The sequence below is a fragment of the Triturus cristatus genome, chromosome 5_2, assembly GCF_964204655.1.
Source record: "Triturus cristatus chromosome 5_2, aTriCri1.1, whole genome shotgun sequence".
Lineage (NCBI taxonomy): Eukaryota > Metazoa > Chordata > Amphibia > Caudata > Salamandridae > Triturus > Triturus cristatus.
Window position 1 is genome coordinate 888,363,972 of NC_140588.1, and position 26,924 is coordinate 888,390,895.

The window sequence follows — 26,924 nt, forward strand, 5'->3', positions numbered from 1 at the left end:
TGTGGACGTCAAGGACACCTGAAGTAATCTCCCTTGGAGTGAAGGAGTCACTCCCTTGCATCTGTAAGAACCACCACTAAGCTGACTGGTCTGCTGCTCCTGACATCCCACAGACTTCGAAAGGCTCAGCAACACCTGTGGTGGTTCTGCAATTCCTTCAAGGCCGGACATGTCCTCTCTGCAATTTTGAGGCCAGTATCCCTCGTCAGAACCACTGGGACCAAACCCCTATGCACCGCGTCGACTTGCCGTTGCCAAGGCTTGTTGGCTCTGCACTCCAGAGATCTTCGGGCTACCAGAAGCTCCAGCGTCTCTTCCTGCCGAGATCAGCATAATCACCGCATCCTCCACACCATGGGCCTTCATCTTTGATGGGCCACTGCGACTCCTGTGCCCTTGGCCTGTAGGTCGTCTCGAGGCTCTTCTCTTGCTTCAGTGGGCTATCCTGCTCGATCAGGTCCTGCTCTGAATCTCCTGCTTGTGCGAGTCCCTTGGACCTTGTCGGTCCCAGCGTTGCTCCACCTTCACTTTCCACGTCTGTTGCAGATGCAATGGCTTGTTGGTGCTCCCGCCAGACACTGACCCCCGGATTTTCGACTTCCGACATAGGACAGGCTCCTGGTCTTCCTCAGCATCGCCTAGTCCTCACATCTGCTGCGACGAGGTTACAGTCGTAACTCCTGAATCTTTGGACATCAGTGGGCATTGCTCTTCTGTGCCTCCTGGTCTCCTCCACGTGGCATAGACTCTGTCCCCTCTGCTTGCAGGTTCTTCTCTTCAAGAATCTACCCTTGGATTCCACCGGACTCTTGCATAGTCTTCGCCAGTCGCAATTCTATTGAAGCCCTACATTGTGGTACACAGAGGTTTCTGATGTAATTTCTCACCTATGCACCCGGCTTCCCTGGTGTAGGTATCCTGGTTCCCGAGGTATCCACGGGTGGGGTGACTCTCCAAACTTCTGTCTTCCACTCGGTTTCTTCAGGGTCCACTGGGAAGGGTCCTTCTTCAAAACTGCAACCGCAACTTTCCCGTTAACTTCTATTGAGTACGCGGTAGTGTTTCCACTTTGCACAGAGCCTTCGTGGGGGTTCCTGGGTACTTACCTTTGTTGGTTCCTTGGGTTCTCCACTCTTCTGAGTCTCCTGGTCCAAGTACCGACTTTGGTCGAAGTTCGCTTTCCACTTTTGTAGTATATGGTTTGGTCTCCCCCTGGAGACCACTGTGTATTGGGCTTACTTACCTGTTACAATTGAAGTATTCTTGTATATTTGTGTTTATAGCTCCGGATAGGAGATATACCAATGTGTTAGTGAGTGTTGTGTAATAAATATAACAATTTTTATATATACACTGTGTGGTTCTTTATTTGTTTCACCTACACTACATGATTAGATCTGATTAAACAAGCTGCTTAACACTCCCTCAAGATAAGCTTGAAGGCTGCTCGACACAGCTACCACTTCTAGAGCTTTCTAAGGTTGTCTAAGACCACTAAAATCACCAAAAGCGTTGCCTGGATTAGTGCAAGGTGCTTCACTTAAGTAAGTGTGCACCATATACTAAGCCAGCCTCCTACAACTCCCAAAAAACAACAAGAGACTACACCTTTCTGTTTGACTGGGCCCGTTTGTATAAGGCCTTGCCCCCTGAAGTAGTTCCATCAATTAATCATTTCAGATGTCAGAGGGGGCCAAGGGCTTTCCCTCTCAAACTCACAGAGATGTGAGGTGTCCACATGACGCCACTGAAGGCAATGCAGACAACCACCCAAACACTAAGCAGCCTACATTCACATTAAAGCAATATTAAACACAACTCCTACAGTACTCCAACTCCACTCACGTTACACATTTAGATGACTGGAGTCTTCTTTCAGTAAGTACATGAACAACGTGAGAGTTATCAGACTGAAAAACAATATCACCTGAGCAAATATGAGTTTTTAATATGCCGAGTGGTAAAATATTTTCCGCATTTATAGCAAAGATTTTACTGGCAATCTCCATCCCAAAGATTTAAATGTTTTTAAATTGTAAATCCTGGCAGATTAGCTAGTGGTATCTTATTAATTGGTATGATACTAATTGTATCTTCAAGTTTCACATTAGCACATCATGCTGAATGTGAACAATCTCTACAATTTTGTCTATCTGGTTATTTTCATTATCATGACATTTCTATTAGAACTGTATTTTAAATGTTTTGCAAACTGTATTGGCAAGGGCTAAGATGTTAACAACTTAAATGGTAAATATTACTGGAACAACCATTTTACACCTATTTAAATCTATTTGCAATGAAAATTCCATTTGCAAATTCCTAGTATTGATTACCATGGAATACCTTAAATACCTGTTTGAGAAGAACTAAATAGAGGGCATGAAGAAAATATTTAATGATCTGGAAAGACTTAACTTCATCAATATCAGGTCAGTCCTAATTGGAGTTTAACTTCGAATGTATACAACTATGTATCATTGGGAAATGAATTATAATAAATATGACTAACCTGTCCACAAGGTTATTTCAAAGTGACTGTGTGGAAAAGCAACATTAAGGGGGTAGAGATTACAGTATTTAATATGTTTGATAGGATTGGGCCTCAACTGACAATTTCACAGTATCAACATTAATTTCAACTATAGTAGTACAGTTTAGAGGCACTTTAGCTTGTTTTACAAAGCACTCTTGTGACGACTTGGAGACGTCCTATCTGAGATTGAAAATAAAAGATGTGAAAGTTGGTTTTAGGAGAAATGTCTGGCCAAATTTCAAAACATATGCTATGCTGTTAATAATTTTTCTGAGTGCCCAAATCATTTCCATATTAACACTGGAAATAGTACTTATAACCTTATGATTGTCAATTCATGATTTCCTGCTTTTAAAAGAAAACTACAATACATGCTGTAATCCCTGTATATTCACCAGTCTCTAATTTCTTTATAATCAGTGTCTTGTGAAGCACGTAGCCCCCGATTATAGAATAAGACGTCAGTCCTAGACTATTATAAATTATTTCAGTCACGTTCTGACATCACAATGCCTGCCACCAGAGCCAGCAGAGGAGGTGTAAGGCAGGTCAGGACACAGAGCATATTTGAAGCAGCTGTTTGAAAGCAACGAACACAGAATGCTGCTTTTCTGTCTTCTGCTCTATTTTTGAGCTTGCAATGGCAAGCGAGAGAACATGTTTAATTTTTACACTCCTTACATAGTTAGAGAAAAGCTATAATCTTTCTGCATGTTTCTATACATTCCGAGCTATTGCAACTTTTTTGTTGTTGTTAAAAAGGACTTGTATTAAACTGTTCATAATATCTTTTTGCAACAAATATCTAACAGGTTTTTGATGGATTTCAATTTACACAAGAGGTTTTATTTTTAGCTTTCATGTTTGCAAACATGCTATCTTTCATATGAGAGAGCTACGCACCACGGAATTAAGTCATTTGTGGGAAAGGTGATGGTGTGGACATGTATTATATAGGATAAAGTACCTCCTGGCATACATGACAAGGCCATTGCAAGTCCTCTTAGAATTCCATAACCTTATAAAGGAACTCTGCCTCCAGCCCTGTTCCTCTAAATGATTACGAAACTCCTTGTGATTTGCAATATCCTTATAAGGTACGCAAGGGGTCATTTATCATATACATACATATATACACACCCATATATATATAGCGTCTTTTTGAAAGTGTGTTTAAAGGCTTTTTTTTTTTTAAGTATATTGATTTTTGTTCTTTGCATGAATAATTTAAAACAATCGAAATAAAAATGAAACGGCAAGGTCTTATTCTGTATGCCAACATGAATGTCGGTGAACAGTAGACCTGTGAAGTGCCCATTCTTTCACAGACCACATGGATTCCCTAGATAAGCATGACCCACGGGGGCGTGACTAGCCGTCTAAGATGGCGGTCGAGTCCTGGTAGAGCTCCGGACCGTCGGGGGGGTTTTACGTATCCTGAGCCGCCTTCCCCGGCCACCAGAGACCGGGGACCACGAGACGGACACACTGGAGTCCCCTGCGTCACTGAGTGAACACTCTGCCCCCGTGTTCTGTGACGGGGGACGCCTCTGAGTCCCGCTTTCGCGCTCGGGGCGGCCTCGTGGTGCTGCGCGTGGGTCGACGGCCCCCTTCGGAGTGACTGTGTGCCCTGGATTTCGCCCCACTGACACTGATGGTTTCTCACCCCCTCACGGCAGGCGACGCCACTACTGGGTCCTCGCGTCGTCTCAAAACTGGCCGCTGAACACGTACGCGCGCACCCGGAGCTGGGGCCTACATTGCCAGTGCTGGGACTCGGTGCCGGCTTGAGGACACAGGGGAATCCCCGTTGCACACCCCGAGCTGTGCGCATGGGGGTTGGTCGACCGGCACCATCGGCGGGAGGCCCCTTTCGGGCTAGTGTCTGGATCTGAGACCTGCACTGGACAGCTGGACATTGCCTTGGCCGGTAGCTCAGCTTCTGCTGTTACAGAAAGCGAGGGAAAAATCCCTGATCCAGTTCGAAAACCACCGCATTTCGTTGTATCCCGATTACACCATGCTGGTTCAGAGGCAGAGGTCAGCCTACCAAGCTGTAAAGAAGAAACTCCAAAAAGCACAACTCAAATATGCACTCCTGTACCCTGCCCGGCTGAACGTTATTTACGATAAAAAGACTCACTTCTTCGAGAGCCCCGCGGATGCTGAAGAATGGCTCGAGGTTATGTACATTGGACCTAGCCACTCAGAATCCTCCTCGCAGGGCTCCGGCAAACTCTCACGCCCAGGATCTCGCCGCTCTCAGACTTCAAACCAGGGTAAGGGGAGTGCAGGACCTTCACGGGAACAACAACGTCAGGACCAAGAAGAGGCTCGGACTGTTGCCGGGGGTTTTCGTGAAGACTCCAATAAAACCCCTACAGACTCGGATGACAGCACCCTGAATTCGGATTCCGAACACAGTACAACTTTTTTCCCCAAGGTCACCCCCAGGGCAGCGGACGATATCCTTGATAATTGATAGCCACAGTGTTCGCCCGACGAACTTGGAATACTCCCTGAACAGAGCCTCGACAAGTACTTATGCAGATGACATGGACCGCAACTCCCAGGGTCCACCATATCCTTTTTCTCTGTAACCCTTCATTTGATCACTGTCATCATGTTTTGATCTGTATAAATAATGTTGTGAGTTGAGAGCGGGGTTAAGAATGTATAACCAGATTACCTCTAGCTACAGACCAATGCGTTTTGCTTTGCAGGGACTCCGGCTTTAGTATAGTTTCTATATGCTCATTTACTGCGGAACTACTGTCTATGACAGGTCTAATTGCAAACCTCCCCCCCTCGATTGGGCACCGTACAGCCGCCAGGCAACCACTCTTACTGTAAACAAGTCCATTACCGGTGGCGACGCCCCCCTAACAGCGTATGCACCGTTATTTGTTCTATGATTTTTGTGAATTGTTGTTGGGCCCAGTGTAGTTCAGGCCATGTTTTGTTTTTGTTCATAGGGGAGGGGGCTTACAACCTAATTACGTGGAATGTACGGGGGTTAGGGGCGATCCAGAAGGGACATCGGGTCCATGCGTATCTCCTTAGGCGTAGTGCACACATAGTGTTTCTACAAGAATCCCACTTAACCGAATCGGAAACACTAAAAACTCGTAAAAAATGGAGGGGACAGATTTACTCCACTAACTACTCACCATTTGCCAGGGGAGCGACTATTTGGGTACGCCATGGGTCCCATTCGTTGAACTGGAACGCCGGGTCGATGACCAGGGGAGGTACATACTGCTAAAAGCCACGCTAGACAGTTCCCTGGTGATCCTAGGCAGTGTCTATGCCCCTAACTTTGAAAAGGACCGCTTCCTACACTGGCTAGGCGCTGCACTGGTAGACTGGGATGGCATCCCCTGGGTGTTGGGGGGAGATTGGAACGCTATATTGGACATTACCCTCCCCTTCACGGTACGAACGCCAGTAAACTGACTGAACTGTTTGCTACCTGGGCTGACGGCTGGGCCCTCTCAGATGTGTGGCGATGTCTACATCCTACTCATAAGGAATACTCATTTTATTCCCCAGTACATGTCTCCATACGAGAATTGACAGAATCCTCTGCTCTAGATCTCATGTCATTCAGGCCAGCCAATCACATACCTAGCTAAGACCTTCTCAGACCACAACCCCCTAGATCTTAACTGGGGCACGGTGCCCACTCCTGTGCCCACCTGGAAACTACACCCGCAACTACTAGATGATATCCCATTTCGAACAGCCCTTTCCAACACTATCACAACTTATATAGCTGAAAACTGGAACAAGGCCTCTTCTAATTTGATCGAATGGGATGCATTGAAGGTGGTGGCACGGGGAGCATCGTTTGGACAGTTAGTAGGGGCCCGACAGTAACCACACCAAAAAATCCCTCGGGGTCGAAAACCGGATGGCTACGCTAGAACAGGAAGCAGTGACAGACCATGACAGAAAAGAGGAATTGCAGTCCGCCCGTATTGAACATGCCGAAACTCTAGAAACATTACGAATAATTGATCATAGGGCTTTCCTGCAACGCAAACACACTGAGGCAGATAGGTCTGGCACACTGTTAGCCCGTATAGTTCGTGACAGGCCTGACCCACTGGTCATCACTAGCATCCGCACACCTAATGGACATATAGCCCACACCTAACGAGAAATAAACTCAGCCTTCCATGATTACCTCAACACACTTTATGCGGCACCCACGCCTTTGGAACACTGCTCCATTGCGGCATTCTTGCAGGATCTACCTATTCCAGTACTTGCCGACGAGATACAAAAGGGTATAGATGGTCCCATAACACAATACGAAATTCGAGCTGCGATAAAAGGACTAAATCGAAATAAAGCACCTGGGATAGATGGGCTACCTATTGAATTTTACCACACATATTCGGAGGCCCTGGTGCCCACACTGGAATTAGTATACAAAGCCGCCTTCAAAGCTGGCCATCTCCCACACTCCATCATGTAAGCACTGGTCACATCCCTACCTAAGCCAGGGCGCGATGGCCTGGAATTGTCCAATTATAGACCCCCTCTTTCCCTGCCGGCGATGGAATATAAAATCTTAAGTAAAGCCCTTGCCAATCGCATACAGCCCAACCTCAATACATACTGACCAGTGTGGATTCCTGCCGAACCGTAGCACATTTTTCAACTTCAGACGACTGCATTATGTAATGACAGCCACTCCGCAGGCCTGTCAGTATGCGGGATGCATAGCACTAGTTCTCCGACAGGGCTTCAATTCTCTCTCATGGGACTTTATGTTTGCGGCTCTTCAACGGTTTGGGTTCCCAGACACACATCTTAAGTGGGTAAGCCTACTTTACACATCCCCCACAGCCCGAGCCCGTACGGGGCGTTACATCTCTGACCAATATACGATCCATAGGGGCACGCGACAGGGATGTCCGTTATCTCTATTATTATTCGTTCCTGTACTGGAACCCCTGGCAATTATTCGTTCCTGTACTGGAACCCCTGGCAATAGCGCTCAGGAGGTCAGCGGAATGGCTTGGCATACCTATCGATGGTGCGACCCACATAACTTCCATTTATGCTGATGACATCCTTCTGTACCTAAGGGACTTGATGGCCAAGAATGCTCCCCTTCCCGATACCTTTACCACTTTCGAGCATCTCTTGGGTCTGGCCATAAACCCAGGAAAATCTGTGGCCTTTTTTTTCCCAGACACACACAATACCCACATAACCTGCAGTTTGGTGACTATGCTTTGCCAGCGGCCCCCACCACCTTTAAATACTTAGGTATCCAAGTTTACAGAACACAGGCAGAACAAATAGAAGGTAGCGCGAGCCATAACAGCCCTTCGTGCTAGTGTGGCCTTCTGGTCATCCCTGCCATTGTCGGTGATGGGACGTATTGCCATTTTAAAGATGGTGATGCTCCCTCGCCTCTTATACTATTTTGTGAACTTGCCGGTAGTGGTCCCGCAATCTATTTTTAATACAATGAAAGGGCCGCAGATGACTAAGCCTACGGAACCTCCAACTGGAGGCCGGCGGTAGAGGCCTGGGAGTTCCTGACTTCAAGGCCTACTATTATGCTGGTCAACTCCAATGGCTATCTTTCTGGACCACTGGGAGAAACTTAGGAGAAATCGGGTACACACCAAGGGAACTAGACCAGGGAGCACTACACTCCCTATTCTTACCCAAGGCCAAAATTCCCATGGCATGCCCCCCCCCTATTAAAGACTGCCCTGCACTGTTGGAAGAAGGCGTTAAATTATACCTCCTTGACGGTCCCCTACTCGACTAATATCCCCCTCCTAGGTATCCCCACCCCACAAGGTAGACTCACGAAGACCAGGATACAAGATTGGATAGAGTCGAGAGTGGAGGACATTGGGGCGTTCTTTGGTGACGGTGGTCTGCTAGACCACGACTCCTTTTTGCAGAGTACGGGCGCACCGACACGACTATATTTACTACACGCTACCGTATCCCATTACATAAAAACACATTGTCCCCGCAGCGAATCCCCACAACACGACCTAGTACACCTCCTATACTACATGGGTAATGGGGGACACCTGGCCCACTGGCTATATACGGGTATAAGGGCACACGCCGCGACCACACTTACTTCACTTCGGAGACAATGGTCAGTGGACTCTACCACGGAAATCACAGATAAAGCATGGCAGGGTATGCTAGAACACCCAAAAAGAGTTTCCCGTAATGCTAAATTAAAGTTCATTCAGGCTATGATCCTTCATAGGTCATATCTCACCCCCAAGCGGATACACAGCATGTTCCCAGACGCTTCACATTGCTGCCCCCGCTGTAAAGGGGACGAGGCAGACTTTCTCCACATGCTGTGGTCCTGTCCGTGTCTCCGGGACTACTGGGAGGGGGTACGGTAATCCCTGAACAAAGTCACACAGCTTCCTGTACCGGATGACGCCCTGACCTGCCTCATGGGCCTCCGTAGACGCTGGAAGGTCCAGAAGGTACGACTGAGGTTTGTGGACCTAGCCCTCATCTTAGCGATACGAGCTCTCACCATGAGGTGGAAATCCCCTAGATGTCCAGCGGTATCCAGCTGGCAAGATGACATGGTTCAATGGGGAAAGGCCGAAGGTGCAGTCCTTCGGAGAGAAGAAGAGAGGGGGCTCCGTAAACAACCCATTTTACTGGAATGGGTGGCCATGCTGCATGAGCTTGAATCACTTGACTTATTCCCCCACGGGGTACCCCAACCTCATAACACAGAGTCCATGCGTGACTCTTTCATAGTAGGTTTCAGGACCTGGACCCGTACATTGCACTCCATGATTACTACGGATCCCCCAGTACGACACTGCTGGCATCCCCCATTAGATTACAATAGACACCATAGACACCGACCGACCAGGAGCAGGGAGGGTGGGTTAGGGAGGGCGGGGACTTGGTTAAACCAGTTTATTTTTTATGATAAATGGAAATATCACTACTTTGTGATGTACATTCATCTGCCATGACTGCAATGATTTGATATTTACATTGTCTACTGAGACCATTTATTCTTCGTTTCCTGATCAATAATAAGGAGACAATGTGGCAGCCTCATTAACGTATATGTTGTATCCATTAAAAGTAAAAAAAAAAATGTAAAAAAAAAAAAGACTATTTTTGTAATTTTCATTGCATCGGCTTTGATATGAAGCTCATTAATAAAGTATGTTTTTTTAAAAAAAAGTATGACCCATGGACATTAAGAACAGGAGCCCAAAGCAGAGCGTCTACTGATCAAGCAACTGTGGGAGCTACAGGTATGTTATCAACTGTGCCAGAGGTGGTGTTGTGGCATCAGGAATGTGACTGGTCTAATAATGTAATTTGTGGGGATAGCGGGGACACCGTTGCATCCCTAAAGGATATGCCCATCTGCTATTTGCTAAGCTTTGCTTCCATTTGACCTCAGTCCTTAATGATGCTGACGATAGCAATAACCATAGCTTGCTGAGCAGTGCAGAATCAATACAACTTTATGCATATCTCTTGTGATGAAGAGAGCACATACCAGGTATAAAGTTGACAATGGGGCATTTACAGAAAGGTAGGGGGAACACCAGTGAATGGAGGTCTCACCTTCTTGACCGCCACAGCTGAGCCGTCTCTCACTTCAGTCAGAGACTCTTTCACTTAGTTTGCTAGAGAGAACAAGAGATTCCGTTCCAGACCCTGTGAAACTTGAAGTCCCTTCTTTATCCAGAACACCGCTAGTAACATGGTCCAGTTACTCTGCTACTTTGTCTGCATTTTGCCTCGTAGACTAGGATGGTCGGTGGCTCTAGATGTGGTGTTACTGGGTCTTCCTAGAGAGATTCACATCTCAATCACACATCTATTCCCAGCGAGTACCCGCAGGCAGCATTCATTCTACTGCCTTTCGCTACAACTTGCCTTGCTTTGCTTTTAGTAATCCAAACAAGCATGTTTTCACAGCCACTTCAAGAAGCAAAACCAAGGGAGAAGGGCTCTACTATATGTGACGTTTTTCCATTTCACATCTGCACCTAATCTTCACACCTGTGCTTCTCAAGGACATGGCACGGCTGTCTCATGTAGCCATACCTGATCGGCATAGTCACACTCATTACAGTTTAGCAAGAGCAGGTACACAAATACGGTGTAATGTAGAGTCACTGCACATTGGTGCCTGTATGCACAATGGACTTACATCTGCTGTTCCAAGGGCATACACATAGCTAGAATTTGCTGCTTGGCACAACACCACTTTCTTTTCCCTGAATGAGAACCCGTGAAGCTGCTAACATGAAGTCAAGATAGTTTAGACATGGATAGGTAAATATCACAGTATCATTTTTTTTTCATTTTTTTTTAAAAACTATTTTGTAATGTCATAAGACACCCTTAGCAGTCCTGAATCTATTTGGGGAGGACTTGCCTGACGGTGACACTACACCGGATGCAACTCCTGCCTACAACTGGGGATGTTTATAGAGGGCAGTATCATAGTGCATGAGAGGCTTCAGGGGCATTTCTGAAAGATAAATGTGCATATTCCTCAATGGAGAATTAACAGTTATTCAGATGAGCCCTAACCTAACAACAAACAATTACAATCTCCCCACACCCCCAACCCACTAAAATCTCAAAAGGATGATGGGGTTTGAGAAACGTCATGATGAGCTTAGGCTGACCCCCGTTGAGTCTCAAGTAGATAGGCATGCAGATGAAGGCTGACCACTACCAGTAAACACTGCAGCAGGTGAGCGGCATCCCACACCTTTCAGGATAAGACAATGGTCTTTGCACTGGTGAGTTCCAAGCATTTTAGGGAGCACTTCATAAGAGGGCTGTGTTGCATTGATTCTTCTACCTGCAGTAATGCTTTGGACGCCTTCAGCCTCCAGTCCTCACACAAGATTATCAGTTTACAGTTGATAAAAAGAAAGCGCATCTTTTTTTTTTTTTTAAACAGAATTTATTGATTTTCAAAGAAAATGCCAAAAGGACAGCGGTACAACCACATGGGCAATGCAAAGGAGCAGTTGGGTAGACAAAATACATTGCAAATACAATCATCAGTATCCTCGTAGATCCAGTCGCAACTGGGTTCTCATCAAAAGGCCCTTGTGAGCTGTCAGTTGACCCCTCTCCCTCCCAGCGGTCGATATAGCCCTCAGGTTATCAATTCTCCGCGCCCAATACAGCCTAACAGCGAATTACAAACAAGGATACCTAAATCCTGCCTCTCCCCCCCCAGTCCCCAAACACCCCAATGCAAACCCCCTACCACCACCCCCAGGCATGACGTTGATTCGATGAGATACCCACATGGTCAGCTAAACCCCGTGCAACCCACGCCAGGAAACTTGCCGCATAGACCGCACCGTAATGAGGTCCAGGGACACCAGAGGAATTTGTTGCAAAGTTAGCCCGGACTCAAGCACCAATCATTTTATTCAGCCTCACTCAGCCTGTGCCCCCTCAACCCCATCTGGCACTCCCTCGTCTTCGATTGGGTGCTTAACTAGTTCCACAAGCGCCACCCACGCCCCGCCATTTCCATTGATTTCTCGCTCTGAGTGCGCTTAGCCTGGCGTAGCCTGCAGTTCCCTTCACTCTCTGCCCACCTCCCAAACTCCCCGCGCCAACGCGCAAGAGAAGGCCCTATGCATGCCTTCCAACGGGTAGTAAGTTCTCTTTTTGCCAGGACCAACCCCAAATCAATGAACTTGCTGGTGACCTTGGTCTTAGCAGTGTATGGAAACCAAGAGAGCAAACAAGCCCCTGGCGTCATGGCTATCTCCCTCTCCGTCACTGTCGTCAATGTAGTCGTCACCCCTTGCCAGTAGTCCCTCAACTGTGGGCAGTCCCAGAACATGTGTAAAAACCCCGCCCCCTCTAAGGCACACCGGGGACATGCAGTCGACGCCCCAAAATAGTCGATCTTGCCGGGAGTTAAGTATGCTCTATGTAACACATAGAATTGGATCAGTTGAAAGCGCGCATTCCGAGTGCTTTTCCATGCTCTCTCAACAACCTCCCCCCATGGTTTCTCCTCAATGGGTCCCACCAGATCCGCTTCCTATTTAAGGCGTAGCGCCGTCAGCAGTTGACGCATGTCCTGGGTAATCCTCTGATACAGACAGGTCACCGCTTTAATAGTTCCCGCTGCCATCACTATGTATTGATAAGTGAGAGACAGTTTAGGCTCCACCAATCCTCCCCGCCAGTGCCTTCTAATAGCCGCCTTGAGGGCCGCATAAAATAGAAAGACCCCCATGGGAGATCATGACGCTCCATGAGGTCACTGAAGGGAAGGAGGTTTCCATCCTCGTAGAGATCCCCGATTGCAATGATCCCTGCCTCCTCCCAGGTTCGCCGCTTGCTCCAGTCCCCTCCATGGGGCAGCACCTTGCACATTCCCAGCGGGATCTCGGGTGCATATGGAACTCGGATGCGCGACCTCCTAGTCAGTCGCGTCCAGCACTGTCGCACCACTTGCAAATCCAGCAGCATTTCCCCATCTCTCAGCGGCACCCGTCACAATACACTAGACAACAGACGCCAGCTCGGATCTGCCCCCCTTCTTCCTCCGGCTGCCGTATACGGCACGCCACCCATTTTGTGAACCATTGAAGCTGCGTCACATGATAATAGGCCTCGAGGTCCGGCAGCGCAAGACCCCCTTCCGCCCTGGGCCGTTGCATAGTGACCAGGGCAACCCTTCTTCTCCCATTCCCCCATAGGAACCCTGTGAACATGGTGTTGAGCTGTGTAAACAACCTACGCGGTATCCAAACAGGGAGTGTCCCAAAGTAATAGAGGAATCTTGGGAGGATGACCATCTTTACCAAGGCAACTCTGCCTGCTACAGATAAAGGAAGAGTCCCCCAAAAATCTAAACAAGCCTTCGTACTGCGTATCACTCGCCCCACGTGCCTTCCAAAAGGTCCTCAGAGTCATGGTAGATCCGGGTTCCTAAATAAGGTAAACAGTGGGCCTCCCATGGGATCCCTCTCCAAAGTTGGCCAGGAACAGGAGCATATCGTCTGCGTACAGCGCTATGTGTTGCACCTGCCCCTCCACCATCAAACCCGAGTAGAATCTCCCGGTCCTTGCATGTGCAGCCAAGGTTTCGACCGCCAGGGCAAACAACAGAGGGGACAAAGGAAACCCCTGCCTCGTCCCTCGAGCCACCTCACAGGCAGCAGAGATCAAGGCCCCCGTCCTAACCCTGGCAGTGGAGGCACTATATAACAGCGCGGTTCACTTAATAAAATTGGCCCCCAAGCCAAACTCCCGTAGAACATTAAAAAGGTAAGGCCACTCCAGGCTATCAAAAGCCTTCTCAAGGTCGACCACAAAAATACAGGCCTCGTCTTTACCATAGGTGTCGGACCCCAAGATGCGAATGAGTCTACGAACATTCATTGCTCTATTTATGGTATAAATCCAGCTTGATCCCTATGAACCAGCGTTTTCATATGTGGCAATAGACGACTAGCCAGTACCCGACTCAAGATCTTGCAGTCCAGGTTAACATCGCAAGGGGCCAATAAGAGGAGCGATCCGAAGCGGGTTTGCCCAGTTTGAGGAGGGAGACAATGATTGTTTCTCGGGTGAAAGCAGGGAGGACGCCCTCCTGCCGAGCTCTATTGTACATTGCTACTAGGGAAGGAACCAGGGCTGCCGCATAAAATTCCACTGGCAGTCCGTCCGTGCCCAGGGTCTTGTTCCTGGTCATATGTTTTATAGCACTCCGCACTTCACCCGCCTCAATGTCCCAACCAAGATCTTCAGCCTCATCCGCCTCAAGTTTAGGGAGACCTGCTTCCGGCAAAAAGTCCTCATCTCCTGGGGGCCCAGGGCTCAGTCTACTCTGATACAGCGTAGTATAATACTGCAAGAATTGGTCATTGATACCTTGTTGGGTATAAAAAACGTAATCTCCCTGGCCTCTCAGTTCTAATATCACTGTCCCTCTCCGTGCTGGGTTGGCCAACCATGCAAGCAGCACACCAGACTTGTCCCGCTACGCATGCACCCTATCCGTATAGGCCTTATAATCGAAACATCGTTAATCTCTCGACTTGAACCGCCATCTCTTCCCTGGCCGCAAGCAGCTCATCATGCTTGTCTGGCTGCTCAGGGCGCTCTTGCTCTACCTCACTTAGCTTCTGCTCCGCCCTTGCTGTACCCTGTAGCAGCACTTTCCGCACTCCCACCATTTCTCCTATACTGTGCCCTCTAATCACCGACTTAAAAGCATCCCACTCAACAAGTAGAGTGGATGCCGTGTTAGTGTTAAGCTGAAAATACTTTTCGATCGCTGTCCCTAAAGTGTGACGGAACACTGAGTCTTCTAATGTTTCCGATCTGAGTCGCCACGTGGGGACGGCAGGACGATCTCGCAGCCAGTGTGGTACCGCCAGCAGTGGATTATGATCGGATGATGTTCTAGCTAAATATTCGCTGTGCACCATTCCCCCATGTACGTCCGGAGAACAATGGATCGAGTCCAGCCTAACATGCAGGTCATGCAACGACGAGAAGTAAGAATAATCTCTATTGGTGGGATGATGGGCCCTCCATGTATCAGTCAATCCCTACTGTTGCTGCCAGGCTCGCCGCGCCGCCGCCAATCTATGTACAGGGGCATCTACAAGAGAGGGATGGGAGCGGTCCAATGAGACAGGTATACAGTTAAAGTCGTCCCCCAATAACACAGAGCCTGTAAGCATAGGCGCCAGGTTTCCAGACAGACCCCGGCCCTGATCAAAATCAGAACCCCCCATGCAAAAGCCGAATATATGGTACAGAACACCTGCCCTCTCCATCTGCGCTGTAGCTCCAGGACCTCCTGTTTGTTTCAGTGCGTTTCCTGCAGTACGGCAATCTGGAGCCCTCTTCGTGTAAGATATGTATGTATCTTGTGACGGCGTTGCGTAGTATGCATCCTCCTGATGTTCCAGGACAAGCACGTAATACCTACGGCGGTTCCCATGGCGTATCCTCCCTTATGTTACCTTCCATCGTCCCCCCCAACGGCATGCCTAGCCCCAAAAAAAAACCTCCCCCCTATTCCCAATTTTCCCCAAACTCCCGTTCCCCAGGTCAGGTCCCCTCAAACTAGTTCCCATCCAAAGCGGCACTACTAAACTGTGCACCCAAAAGACAAAAATGTAGTGAGGCGTGTGTTGACCCCATGGGACCCACAGCGCCTCCCGGTCCCCTCCCCCACGCTATATTAGCTCGGGCCATCCAACAATTCTGTTCAGCCAGTATCACCAGCCCTCCTTCCATAGAACATAGCCCATTCTCTGGCTCATTCTGAGTAGTGATGCAAGTCCCTCTCACCCATCCGACAGTCTGCAGGTCACACTATTATATCCGAAGTCTGCGGAGTGACCACTGGCAATTTTGTCTCCAAGTCCCCTGCTGTGCTTCCAGGTGGAGAGTTCTCAGATCCACCCAGCTCTCGTCCAGTGGAGACAGACGTTGGGCTGGCCTCGCCCCGACTGATCTCTGCAACTGCGTGCACCGCTCTGTCCCTCTCGAGGCGACGATCAAGCAACGGGAGGGCTCTCGGGGAACCCCCATGTATAAGTGACCCCCTCCCCATGCTATCTGTCGCAGACTTCCGCCTGGGCCTCGTCTGGCGCATCTCTAGCCACTGCCAAGCCGCGTGTGGCGAGGTGAAGAAGTGTGTTTCTGTATTGTCTACCACCCGCAGGCACGCCGGGAAGAGCATGGCATAAGGTATTTGAAGTTGACGCAATTTTCGTTTTAGGGCGAGAAAGGAGGCACGCTGCTTCTGGACCTCCCTGGTGAAGTCCGGAAACAAGATCACCTTGGAGTTCTCGATTTTGAGATGTTGCTGCCCCCGGGACTGCTGCAAAAGATGGTCTCTTTCATGATAATGCAAGAGCCTCACCACCATCGGCTGCGGCGGCGCTCCCGGCTTCAGAGGCCTGGCCGGGACTCTATGGGCCAGCTCAAGGGTGAAAATTGGTGAGAGGCCTTCAGGGGCAACCTCCGCCTTAGGCCACCCCTCCAGATACCGTACAGCGTCATCTCCTTCCGCCCGCTCCGGTATTCCCACTATACGGATGTTATTCCTTCGGAAGCGCCCTTCGCTGTCCTCTGCTCTTGCTTCCAAGACGCGAACTTTGTCCTCCACCAACTTTAAGGAGCGTTGTAAGGCGGATATCGCATCCGGGACCTCCTCCAGAGCTTTCTCAGTCTCTTTCACCCGCTCTTTGAGTTTCTTGTTGTAGTCCTTGAGTATCGAGAGATCCACCCCGATGGCATCAATTTTTGTCTCGAGAACCTCCCTTGACGAGGTAATGGCTTGCATTATGTCCTCCAGCGTGAGGCTCCCCGGGGCAGTTACACTGTGGGACTCCGCCACTGACTCTTAGTCGTCAGATTAGTGCCCGCTCCGTCCATCCGGAAGGCCTCAAAGCCCTTTTTTTTGGATACCCGCCCCATCACTGCGGGTTGCCGAGGGCCGTGTCGATTCTCACCAAGCGAGGGAGTACACAATCGCCAATGCCGCCCTGTAGCACTCTCTGGCTGGTCGAACAGGTCCCCGTAGGAACGCAGGAGAGGTTAAATCGCACCACGGTGTTCCGCAACAGTGCAGTCTGATCGAACAGGCACCCCCCTCAGGTCCCTCAGAGCAACTTGGTATTCTCTCTTCCCTCCTGATCAGAGTGATAGCGCTCCCGCGCTCCTCAGCCAGCGCAGCACGGTGACAAATGCGGTAGTCCTAGCTTCCTTCACCCAGTGCCAACCTCCAGCACCTATATCTCCTTCACCGGGTCTCCCCCGAATTCAGTCTCCTGTCCCACAACCACATGGAATTGCTCCACCGGCCCACTAAATCAAGGTCTCAGCCAGCACCCACTGTAGTAGTCTTCCCAGATATGGCACCTTACTCTTACACGTGATAGCGCTGCAGCTCTTGGGTTAGGGCCCTTCCAACCTCTTGCATCTTCTTGTTTGTAGGCAGCCGTCAGGATCACGGAGGAGCAGATTCTCCCCAGTCGGCAGGTTCTCCCAGACCTCGCTCTCTGTATCACCGGCCCTTGTCGGGAGAGGTTTCAGGATGGCGCAAAGTGCAGTCACTCCCTCAGTCAGTAGACAGCGGGGATGCCTCCCATGTACAGGGCAGACGGATGTCCTCGTTCCGTGGGGGTTTCAGGCTGTCACCCCGGATCACACAAGGGCAATCAGCAGTCACTCAGCGAGTCTGAGGCTCCTTCCAAGACAGCAGCACAATTCCAGTTCCCTGTCAGGGTGCAGTAGCCAGGCAGTAGCACAGCACCACTCTCTTTACTGTTCCTTATGGCAGCGCCCATCTCTGAAGCTACTCATCCCTCCCAGGCATCCAGGTCAACAGTCCCCAGTCCACGAGGTGTCACGCAGCTTACGCCCCAGTTAGTCCAACGTGCTTCTCAGCCTTCTTTGAGTGCAGGATCTCGCACCGACAGTGGCGCATGCTGGACTCCACGTGGTACTCCCCCTGTAATTCACCGCAGTCTCAGGGTCTCCTTGATCCACTGCACTCGCCACTTTGGCAGCTCTCCGCCTGCCCCGCTCTCCGCTACCAAAGAGTTATATTCAAGTCCAGGTGCTAAGAGCAGGGGGGTCAGGGTGCTACAATCCCTGCTCTCAATCGGCATCCGCAATCAACCCCGCGATCTGCCAGGGGTGTGCCGTGCCGCCATCTTGAATGTACACTTTGCAGTCTCCCTCTTTAACATGTGGAATAGCATCATGATCACAAACACTTAAAAGAAACCTCAGAGGGCTCAGTTTTCCTGAATGCATGGTTTTCAATCCAAAACCATGGTTCTAACAGTCTGATGGAAATTAGCATATTAATAGCCTACTTCATTTGGATACATACCAGCGGGAACAGCATAATTAAAAAATATTTAAAAATTTGGAATTCTTATGTAGTATTAACACATGAGAAATTAATAAGGCCATATGTTACTTTATGAACTGCCAAAAATGTTAACAGTGCTTATCCAACAGACATATACAAAACAGTGATTCACCTGAAGGTACACAGTAAGCTTTCATAAGTTATTGTTACAACATTTTGTAATAACGTACTATGCTATAACAAAATAGAAACATGTATATCAATCAGCAGTGATTGCAATTAACCTCTTTCCGATCGCATATTTATATCACACTGAACTTTCCTTGTTTTCTACGTTATTGACATTTGTATAGTGCAGCTTATTGCAGTATTGAGCTCACGGTTGTCCAGTTGTGCTCTTTTGCAGGATTCAGAGGTTTCCATTGTAAACTAGAGTGTGAACAGTACTGTGGCACGTTGTCAACCCCTCATTTTGGTCCATTTATGGGACTGTGCAGTGTAATCTGGATAGGGAATTGGAAACTTATACAGTAGCATTGGTTGTGCTCCTCCTGGATGACTGAACAGCAATGTTGACTTCCTCAAGGTGTGGATGATTAGGACTGGTGATAGGCAGTGAGACTCTTAGGTAGGTAATAAGCTTGATACCCAGCCTTTGAAAATAGTCTGAGTTGTGGCCTTGTTGTTTGTGTGTGGTGTCTGAGCTATGTTGATGTGTGTGTGATGTTCTGAACACTGATGTGGAGGTCTACGTTGTGGTAGGTGTTGTTGGTGTATTCTTGGCTTTCACTTCTGACCGGTCCTTGCTACCGTGGGTCCGAGGGGCACAGAAGGCAACAGAAGCAACAACAAACAGGACTCTAGAGGAGTTGTTTAAATTGTGCAGTATTTAGAACTCGCCCAGGCACCGCCTGCACACTGTCCCTTCGAGACATGCTGTATCTACAATATGGGCTTCAAGAACCACTCATCTTTTTCATTGGTTACTCCTACTGTCCTTTGTAAATGCTGGCTTTTGTTTGGTGAATACGCTTAGTAGTCCCTCCTTATGGACTTTTGTATCCTCCCATGAGGACTGCCCCCTTTACATGTGCTCTTTCTCTTCAGTTTATTTAGAATACTTAGAGAGCACTCTTTTTTTTGTTGGCCTGCCTCTGCGCGTGTTAGGTGTTTGTGTTTTGTTTACTCCGTGCGCAGCTTGATGAAAGGTTTGCAGGCCCTTCATTTCCTGTCCTTGTTATTTATCTTTTGTGCACCAGGAGTGTACCATAACTATCTTAAAGGGAGCACCCCAACTTTTGGTCTGCTGGACACTGTGGCTATTGGGACACATCGCTTTATGTTTAGACAGCGTGGGACTCGGCAAAGACCTCTTTATATGCGCTAGTGTTGCTAGTGCGGGACACATTGTTTCTGGCTGAACATGTGTTGTCTGGTAAAGACGCATCGCAACCGCCCTGTGTAACTGGCAGAACACGCGCTAGCTTTGGGACATTACTTGTTCTTTCCTAATTCGAAGACACTTCCCAATGTGGTGGTGCTGCTAATACGGATTACCCCCTCAGTTTACATGAAACTTACTTGTCATGCCTGTCCCCGCAAAGCCCATTCGGAGCCTCCCTGGTTTCGGAGGATGATACGGCGTGGGGAGGAACTGTAAAATTACCATACCTCCCCGAGTATAATCGCAGGTAGTTTTTTTTGCCTTTTCAAGAAAGGGGCTCTTAACTGCATACCCTTAATTGGATGGTTGCTCTCTTAGTGACCATGCGTACTCCTGAAGGATGCAACTAAAACCTTTTGTTTGACTTGGAGAACACACACTAGCAATGCTAGTATCGGACACTGCGTCAACGACTGCAGGCAAATTTGGGATGCTTCTAAATCACAAATGTCCAGAATCAGAGCTCCTCCGTATGGGAGGATTTGTTGCTTCTCGTGGAGTGTATTGCAATTCTTTCTCATTGCTCCCCTCCCCCACACAAAGACTCTTGGAGACACGAGTAAGAAAATCTTTCACCCGTACTAAAAAATCTGAGAACAGGTCAAGCTGACACTCTAACATGCACAGATGTACATTTCTAAATCCACATAAATGCTAGGAAAGCATTGCACATAGGAGCAAAAAAAAAAACATTTTAAAAAACCTATCCCATCACCTCTCTCCTCACTGCTGTTACTGTGTATTCGAGGCCCTCCCCTCACACTTCTTTACCCAAAGAAACAACTAACTTTCACGGCCGGAGCTGAATTATCAAAACCTGAGGTGAAAATTGATTTAAACTGTTTCAAGTCTGCCCACTGACAAAAAAAAGAGTTGTCGACATTTTTTAAAAAGTCTTTCTAGGACTGTTTGTGACAATGAGGCAGGCAAAATGCGGACGTCAGTTTTTTTTATTTCAGTCATTAACACTTGTGGCTTTGTTTCATGCAGAGGAAGCCTACCTTGCAATAGCCTTCCAGTTGCATTTCAATACAACCAAGTGATTTACTCTTTAGGGAGCTGGGCATTTTTCCCCATGCATGTTAAACAAGGTTTTTTGGGGGGACCTCTGGCGTTCATTCAAAGAGAGAGTTGGGAAAGAGGCAAGGGGTGTTACAACTGTGTTCAGGGCTACCCCTTCACTGAATCTTGTAAGTCATTATTTAGGTTTCAAGGTGGGCTGTGCAAATAACCTTCCAGTCCCATCTCTTGCAGGGGTTGATGAAAAGGCAAATGTAGCGAAACAGTTTTCAAGAGCCACGATACGGTCCTCGGGTAAACCACCAAAAGGCAAAATTGAGCACCAAATGTTGGCGTGTTCCACAGCGTTTGATTTTGGAAGCATTTCTATTTGCACACATGCATGCAGTCTCACACACAGGTGCTCTTCCCTCCCTACATGCACTCGATCACGCTTCACAGGTCACCATGTATAGCAAACATTTTGCCGCACTTCTCTTGTCTAGAATGTTTTTTGTACGCCCTTTATCAGCCTGTACCAAAACCCTAGCAGCCACTCACTCCTGCATGCACAGCTACCGGCCTGTATGTTTACTTTCTCATTAATATACACTTATAGGAAAGAAGGAAGCAGCTATAGGAGCCAAGTGCGAGAGTAGCTCAGCATGAGCCTTTATGGTGGGAAGAGTTATAGGAGCCTGGGGAGAGGGAAGCCGTGCAATAACTTGTAGAAGGAGTGCTGCAGCAACCTGGAGGAAAGGAGTTTAAGAGGAAAGTAAGTGCTTCAGGATCTTGGGGAGGCATGTGTTGCAAGAGACTCAAAGAATGAAATGGGTGTTTGAACAAAGACTGGAACTTGAAACGGAAGTCTGGACAGAGGGACAACTGCAGGGAACTGGAAGGATCGAAGTAATGCAGGAGCATAGAAAACAGAAATGCAGCAGAAGTATGGAACGAGGGAGGCACTACAAAACATTACATACACTACAGAACAAAATGCTGTAAAGGCCAGGTGAAATGAGGTGCTACATCACCCAGGACGGAGGGAGGCTTGAAGGAGTTAGAATGACAGAAGGGTGTGCTGCAGAGAGAAGTGATGAGAGAGGGTGTGTCCAGAGCTGGGAAGAAAGGAACATATCATGCAGGAGCCAAAAGGAGGGAATACTTCAGACATTTATTGGGATGGAGCTCAAGAATGGGCTTACAGCGCAGGCAAGAACCTCAAGATGATGATGAACGGAGTTCTGGCACAGATCCCGTACAATGGCAGATTCCTGCACAAACCATTTCAAATGGGGGCAATTGTACTGCTGTTGATATTCCTGCTGTCACATAAGGAGACAGAAAACGTGGCAGTGCTGCTAATTTGATGATTCTCTCACCTCAGGCAGCCTGCAATTCAGAGCCACGAGATGGAGTGTGAAAGCTAAACGTCTTTCTTAAGCTCTGCAGCGTGAACGCTCTTGCAGAGTTTAATCAGCTGGATTCCTTGGCTGCGCACTTTTAACAGCAGCATGGAAAGTTGTGAACTGGATTCTGCGCAGTGGGTCATAACAACTCGAGCTGATACACTGCGCAGAATCCAGTGCTCAGAGTCTGTCCTGCATCCTCTAACCCCACCCTTCCCCAACTCGTCACAGAGTAGGGTGGGTCAGTGAGGTTCCCTGTACACACCACACCCTGTGACAAGTTAAGGAAAGGTGGAGTGGCATGTTTCCAAACTTTGACAGACTGGAAACCTCTGGTGCTGCAGGGATTTAGCCTGAAGCGCCTGGGACTAACTTTAATAAAAAGGCCTCTTGGGGTGGAGCTCAGTCCAGGAGCCTATTGCTATGCCGGCTTGATGACCTTAAAGACATTAGGGATGTGAGATCGTCAACAAGGCAGTTTGTTGATGGCAGCCTTAGAACAAAGGCTGCACAAAGTGCACGTGTGCCATCCCTGGAGTTAGTGAGTGGGACAAATGGTGAGTGTTGTGTGTGTGGTAGAAGTTAGTTAAGTTGTGTGTGTGCGTGCACGTATTTGTTAAGAGTGACTGTGGCCACAAGAGCTAATGCAAGTGTGTGCGTCTTATCACCATTATGTCTTCTAGTATTTAATTTAAGGCAGAGAGACAGCAAAATAAAGACTGGACGGCACTCTTAAGCCCACTAGGGGGAGCGGCCCTGGTCTGGGCCTTGTATCCGACCCGCGCTTCATTGTGGTTAGTCTGGCACCTTGCGTTTGTCCTGGTCTTGCGTGACCAGTTGCCCAGGATTTGCACTTTTTGGGATTATAATTTAATTCAAAATTTAAAAAATCTTAGCTCTGGTTCCCCTCATTGGATTTTTGAAATTTTGTAGTCATTTTGTTCATTCAAACATTCCCTCTTATAAATTGGAGTGGGATTTTTATTGAGTGGTGGTTTCGACTAAGTTTGTTGGCACTTCTATATGCTTTACATATGTTTTTTTTAAATTGAGTCTGTCTGCTCTATGTCCTAGCTATCAGGGATTGAGCTCAGGTCTAACGTACTGAAACCTTTATTGGCCCCAACACAAATAGTGCCAATACTTGTGGTCAACTATCATCCACCCCAACTAATAATCCACTTTCTCACAACATTCATCACTGCTCAAGTCCACAGCAAGAAACCTTTTTGGGCCACACAAACATATGCCATGCATGTTTCAATACTCTACTACTTTCTCACAGTAATTAAATACAAACACAGATAGCTAAGTGTATTCAGCACAAAACGTGTTCCTCTTAATGAAAATAAAACCAACTTGCAAATTAGAAATGTATGTCATTTCCAGGAGCACATGATCAACGCTGGGTTATAAGGATAACCACCGACTACCTAAATTAGTTTTACTTAAGAGTCATTATACCCAAGTTCATTTTAAGTGGGAATCCTAAACATCTGGCATAAATCTGAACACACTGTGTGCACGATGGACACCAATTCTATATAAAGACAAGGAAATTAGCAAACCTCTGTCCTGCATGCCATCAAAAGAGGTATTTTGGTGCAGAGTACAGAAGACTGGAGGTGGTGGATATTGAACATCTTTACTAGGTGGGAAGGGTGATAGTATAAAGTTTGAGTGGTGAACCATACTTTTAACTCACACATGATGTACAAGTTTTGACATCAACAACTTCACAGAATGTTTTATATCTAAATAAACTCAAAAGCACATTTTCAACTGTGATTAATGTTATAGGGTTCTAAACAATAATTACTGAATGCTAAACATTTTGCATCAAGTTTGAGTGGATCGTGGACATGTGGACTTGAGAACCTTAAACGTATTATGTACTCTAACGTTGATGTAAACTGAAGTGTTTTATACTGTTTAAATCCATACTGGGATGTAGGTAAATCAACGCTCTAATTGTACCACTTAATGTTAATGAACCAAAAATAAAATAAAAAAATAAAAAAGTTTGAGTGGATCATTTGTTATGAATGAGTTTAGAAGAGGCTTACATCACACTTAACAGATACTGCATAAGCATCTTTACAGAATGTTTTGAATCTAGATAAACTCAAATGCAAATTTTCAAATGTGATTAATGCTATAGGGTTCTAAACAATAATGCTTCACATTTTGCATCAAGTTTGAGTGGATCATTCGTTAGAATGAGTTTAGAAGAGGCTTATATCACACTTAACAGATACTGCATCAGCCACCCCTCATCTTCCAAAACAAAATTACAATAAACTGAATTTACAACTAGCAACAACAAATATCTGAGCGATTGTTCCAATAACACAGAAGGCAAAATCAGGATATCATTTTTAAAACATCTGTCATCGTTGGGAAGCTAAGTCTGTTAGAAGACACTTTTACATTGGTATATTGCTTCATACTATCTTAATTTTAACATCAATGTGTACATAAATATAAGTTAAAAGCAACAGAAAGAAAATGATGCCTTCAATTCAATAAAGGCAATACCTACTTTCAGAACCTAAAAGGAAGGAGTAGAAACTTAGAAAGTTGGTACTGAGATACAGCCAACCCTGACAAGGCACGCGTCCTCGCCAGTAACTGCACGAGTAGTAAGTCACCAGCTTCTCCTTCTCTGCTATTTCAAAGCATTTCTCAAATTTCAGTAGAGCTTCTCGAAATTTTTCAGGATCTTCCTCCTTCATAAAAGAACCTTTCCCTTCATCCGCAATCAAACCCTGGATAAAAAAATGATATTTTAAAGATAAATTGATCACTTTATTGTATATCTTAGGGGATCATACATTGTCTATCAATTAGGTTCAAATGTAGATTGTTTGTATAATCAAACATTTAAATTCTTTATCATATACTAAGCTGCTCACATGTACCTTTAAGCATGGAAAAGACAGGAATAAAAAATTTGGATTCGCGAACCAATCTTACTTAATCAGCACCACCATGGCTCTACTTTGTCTGAGAAGCTCAGAGGCTGCGGGTCCTACAAAACCATTGACGAACTCTAGCATAAATGAAAGTATGCGTTCAGAAGACACTTCATGCGTCACAATGCCACAAAGTCAGACTGACCAACTAAACACAAATGGTTAACTCCTGAATATCCTGGACTTACCATTTTGGACAATAGACTCAAAACTACACTGCGTTGGAGAGGGAGTCAGGTGTGACTTAGGCACTTCAATGATGAACCCTGGTGAATGCAGTAGTTCCACTGCAGTCTGGAGGAAAAGTGATGACTGCTTGGCACAAACCCGGCTTCAGCAGTCAGTTGTCGAGGTAGGGGAAGGCTAAAAACCCTGACCTTCACAGATGGGTTGCAACTATCGCCATCCCATTTGTGAACACCCGAGGGCGGCTGGTAAGGCCAAAAGGGAGCACAGCAGTGCTCATGGCCCACGTGAACTGTAGGTAACGTCAGCAGTTCAGGTATGGCAAAATAGGCCTCCTGCAAGTCCAACTCTACCATCCAGTATCCGGAGTCCAGGGCAGACAGGACCTGAGCATTTTGAATTTTACTCTTTTCAGGAAGTCAGAGGGTGGAGGCCTCTGTCCTTTTTCGGCACCAGAAAGTAGGGGGAATAGCACCCACAAATTACTTCTGATGTTGGCTCCATCTTGATGTCTCTTTGGCCAAAAGAGCGTGCCCTTCATGATGAAGCAGGGAGAGGTGGTCCTCCGTCTGCCAGTCTGAAGATGGTGGCATGGGTGGCAGGGTTTCGATGAATGGAGAAGCCCCTATTTGTCAGAGTTGAAGGACGTCCATTGGGGTAGATGGCGCTTGATCCTGCCACTGACTGGTTACCTGTGATGGTAAGAGGGAATATAAAAAGAGGTTTGGAGTCTTCGGTTTCTTGGAAGTGGCAGACAGGGCAGATCTCTGGCCTTGGTTTCCACAGGGCTTGTGGGAACCGTGTCCGCGGCCACGAAAGGACTTGGGAGCCTGTTGGCCGTGATGGCTGGGCAGAAATGGACTATGTAGCCCCTACCATAGGCACAGTAGGGGGGGAAGGCTGAGTGGGGCCGGCACAGGGCCGCGGAGAATCCCAATGATGGGGCAGTGGCCCTGCTGTCCTTAAATCGATTGAGCGCCGAATATACCTTATGACCAAAAAGGTGAGTGCCATTGAAGGGAAGGTCCTTAAGGAATGCCTGGACATCCCCCAAAAAGACAATAAACCTCAGCCAGGCATGCGGCAACAGAGTGCAACTGATGAAGTAATCGCTCTCCCTAGTGAATCGGCCGTATCCAATTCACAGTGTGTGGTGAACTTTGCTTTAGCCATGCCATTGGTGGTAGCCTGGGTGGGGATGGCTCGAGCCCCCTCCTAGACTATGAGCTGCATTTGCACAACTGAATTCCAGACTATATGGGAATACCGACACAACAGGCTCATGGTGTTCACTGACCGCAGTGTAAAGCTGGCAAAAGAGAATATCCTATTCAAGAGGGTGTCCAACTTCTTCAATTCTCTATCCTGTGGTGTGATAGGGAATGCGCCAGGGTTGACTTTAGCTGTGGCAGCCTAGACAACCAGACTCTCCAGGGTGGGGTAATGGGTGAGGAAAGCTGAACCCCCCGCAAGCGGGGCGATG

At 47.5% G+C, this 26,924-nt stretch overlaps 1 protein-coding gene across 1 annotated transcript in view; it reads right to left on the reverse strand.

Annotated features, from left to right (window-relative positions):
• Positions 1–26,924, reverse strand: part of TBC1D8B (TBC1 domain family member 8B) — a 765,078-nt gene that overhangs the window by 499,608 nt on the left and 238,546 nt on the right. The window contains exon 4 of the mRNA XM_085608029.1: positions 24,823–25,048. Within this exon, the coding sequence (XP_085464155.1) occupies positions 24,823–25,048 (226 nt within the window). The remainder of the gene's footprint in view (positions 1–24,822; positions 25,049–26,924) is intronic.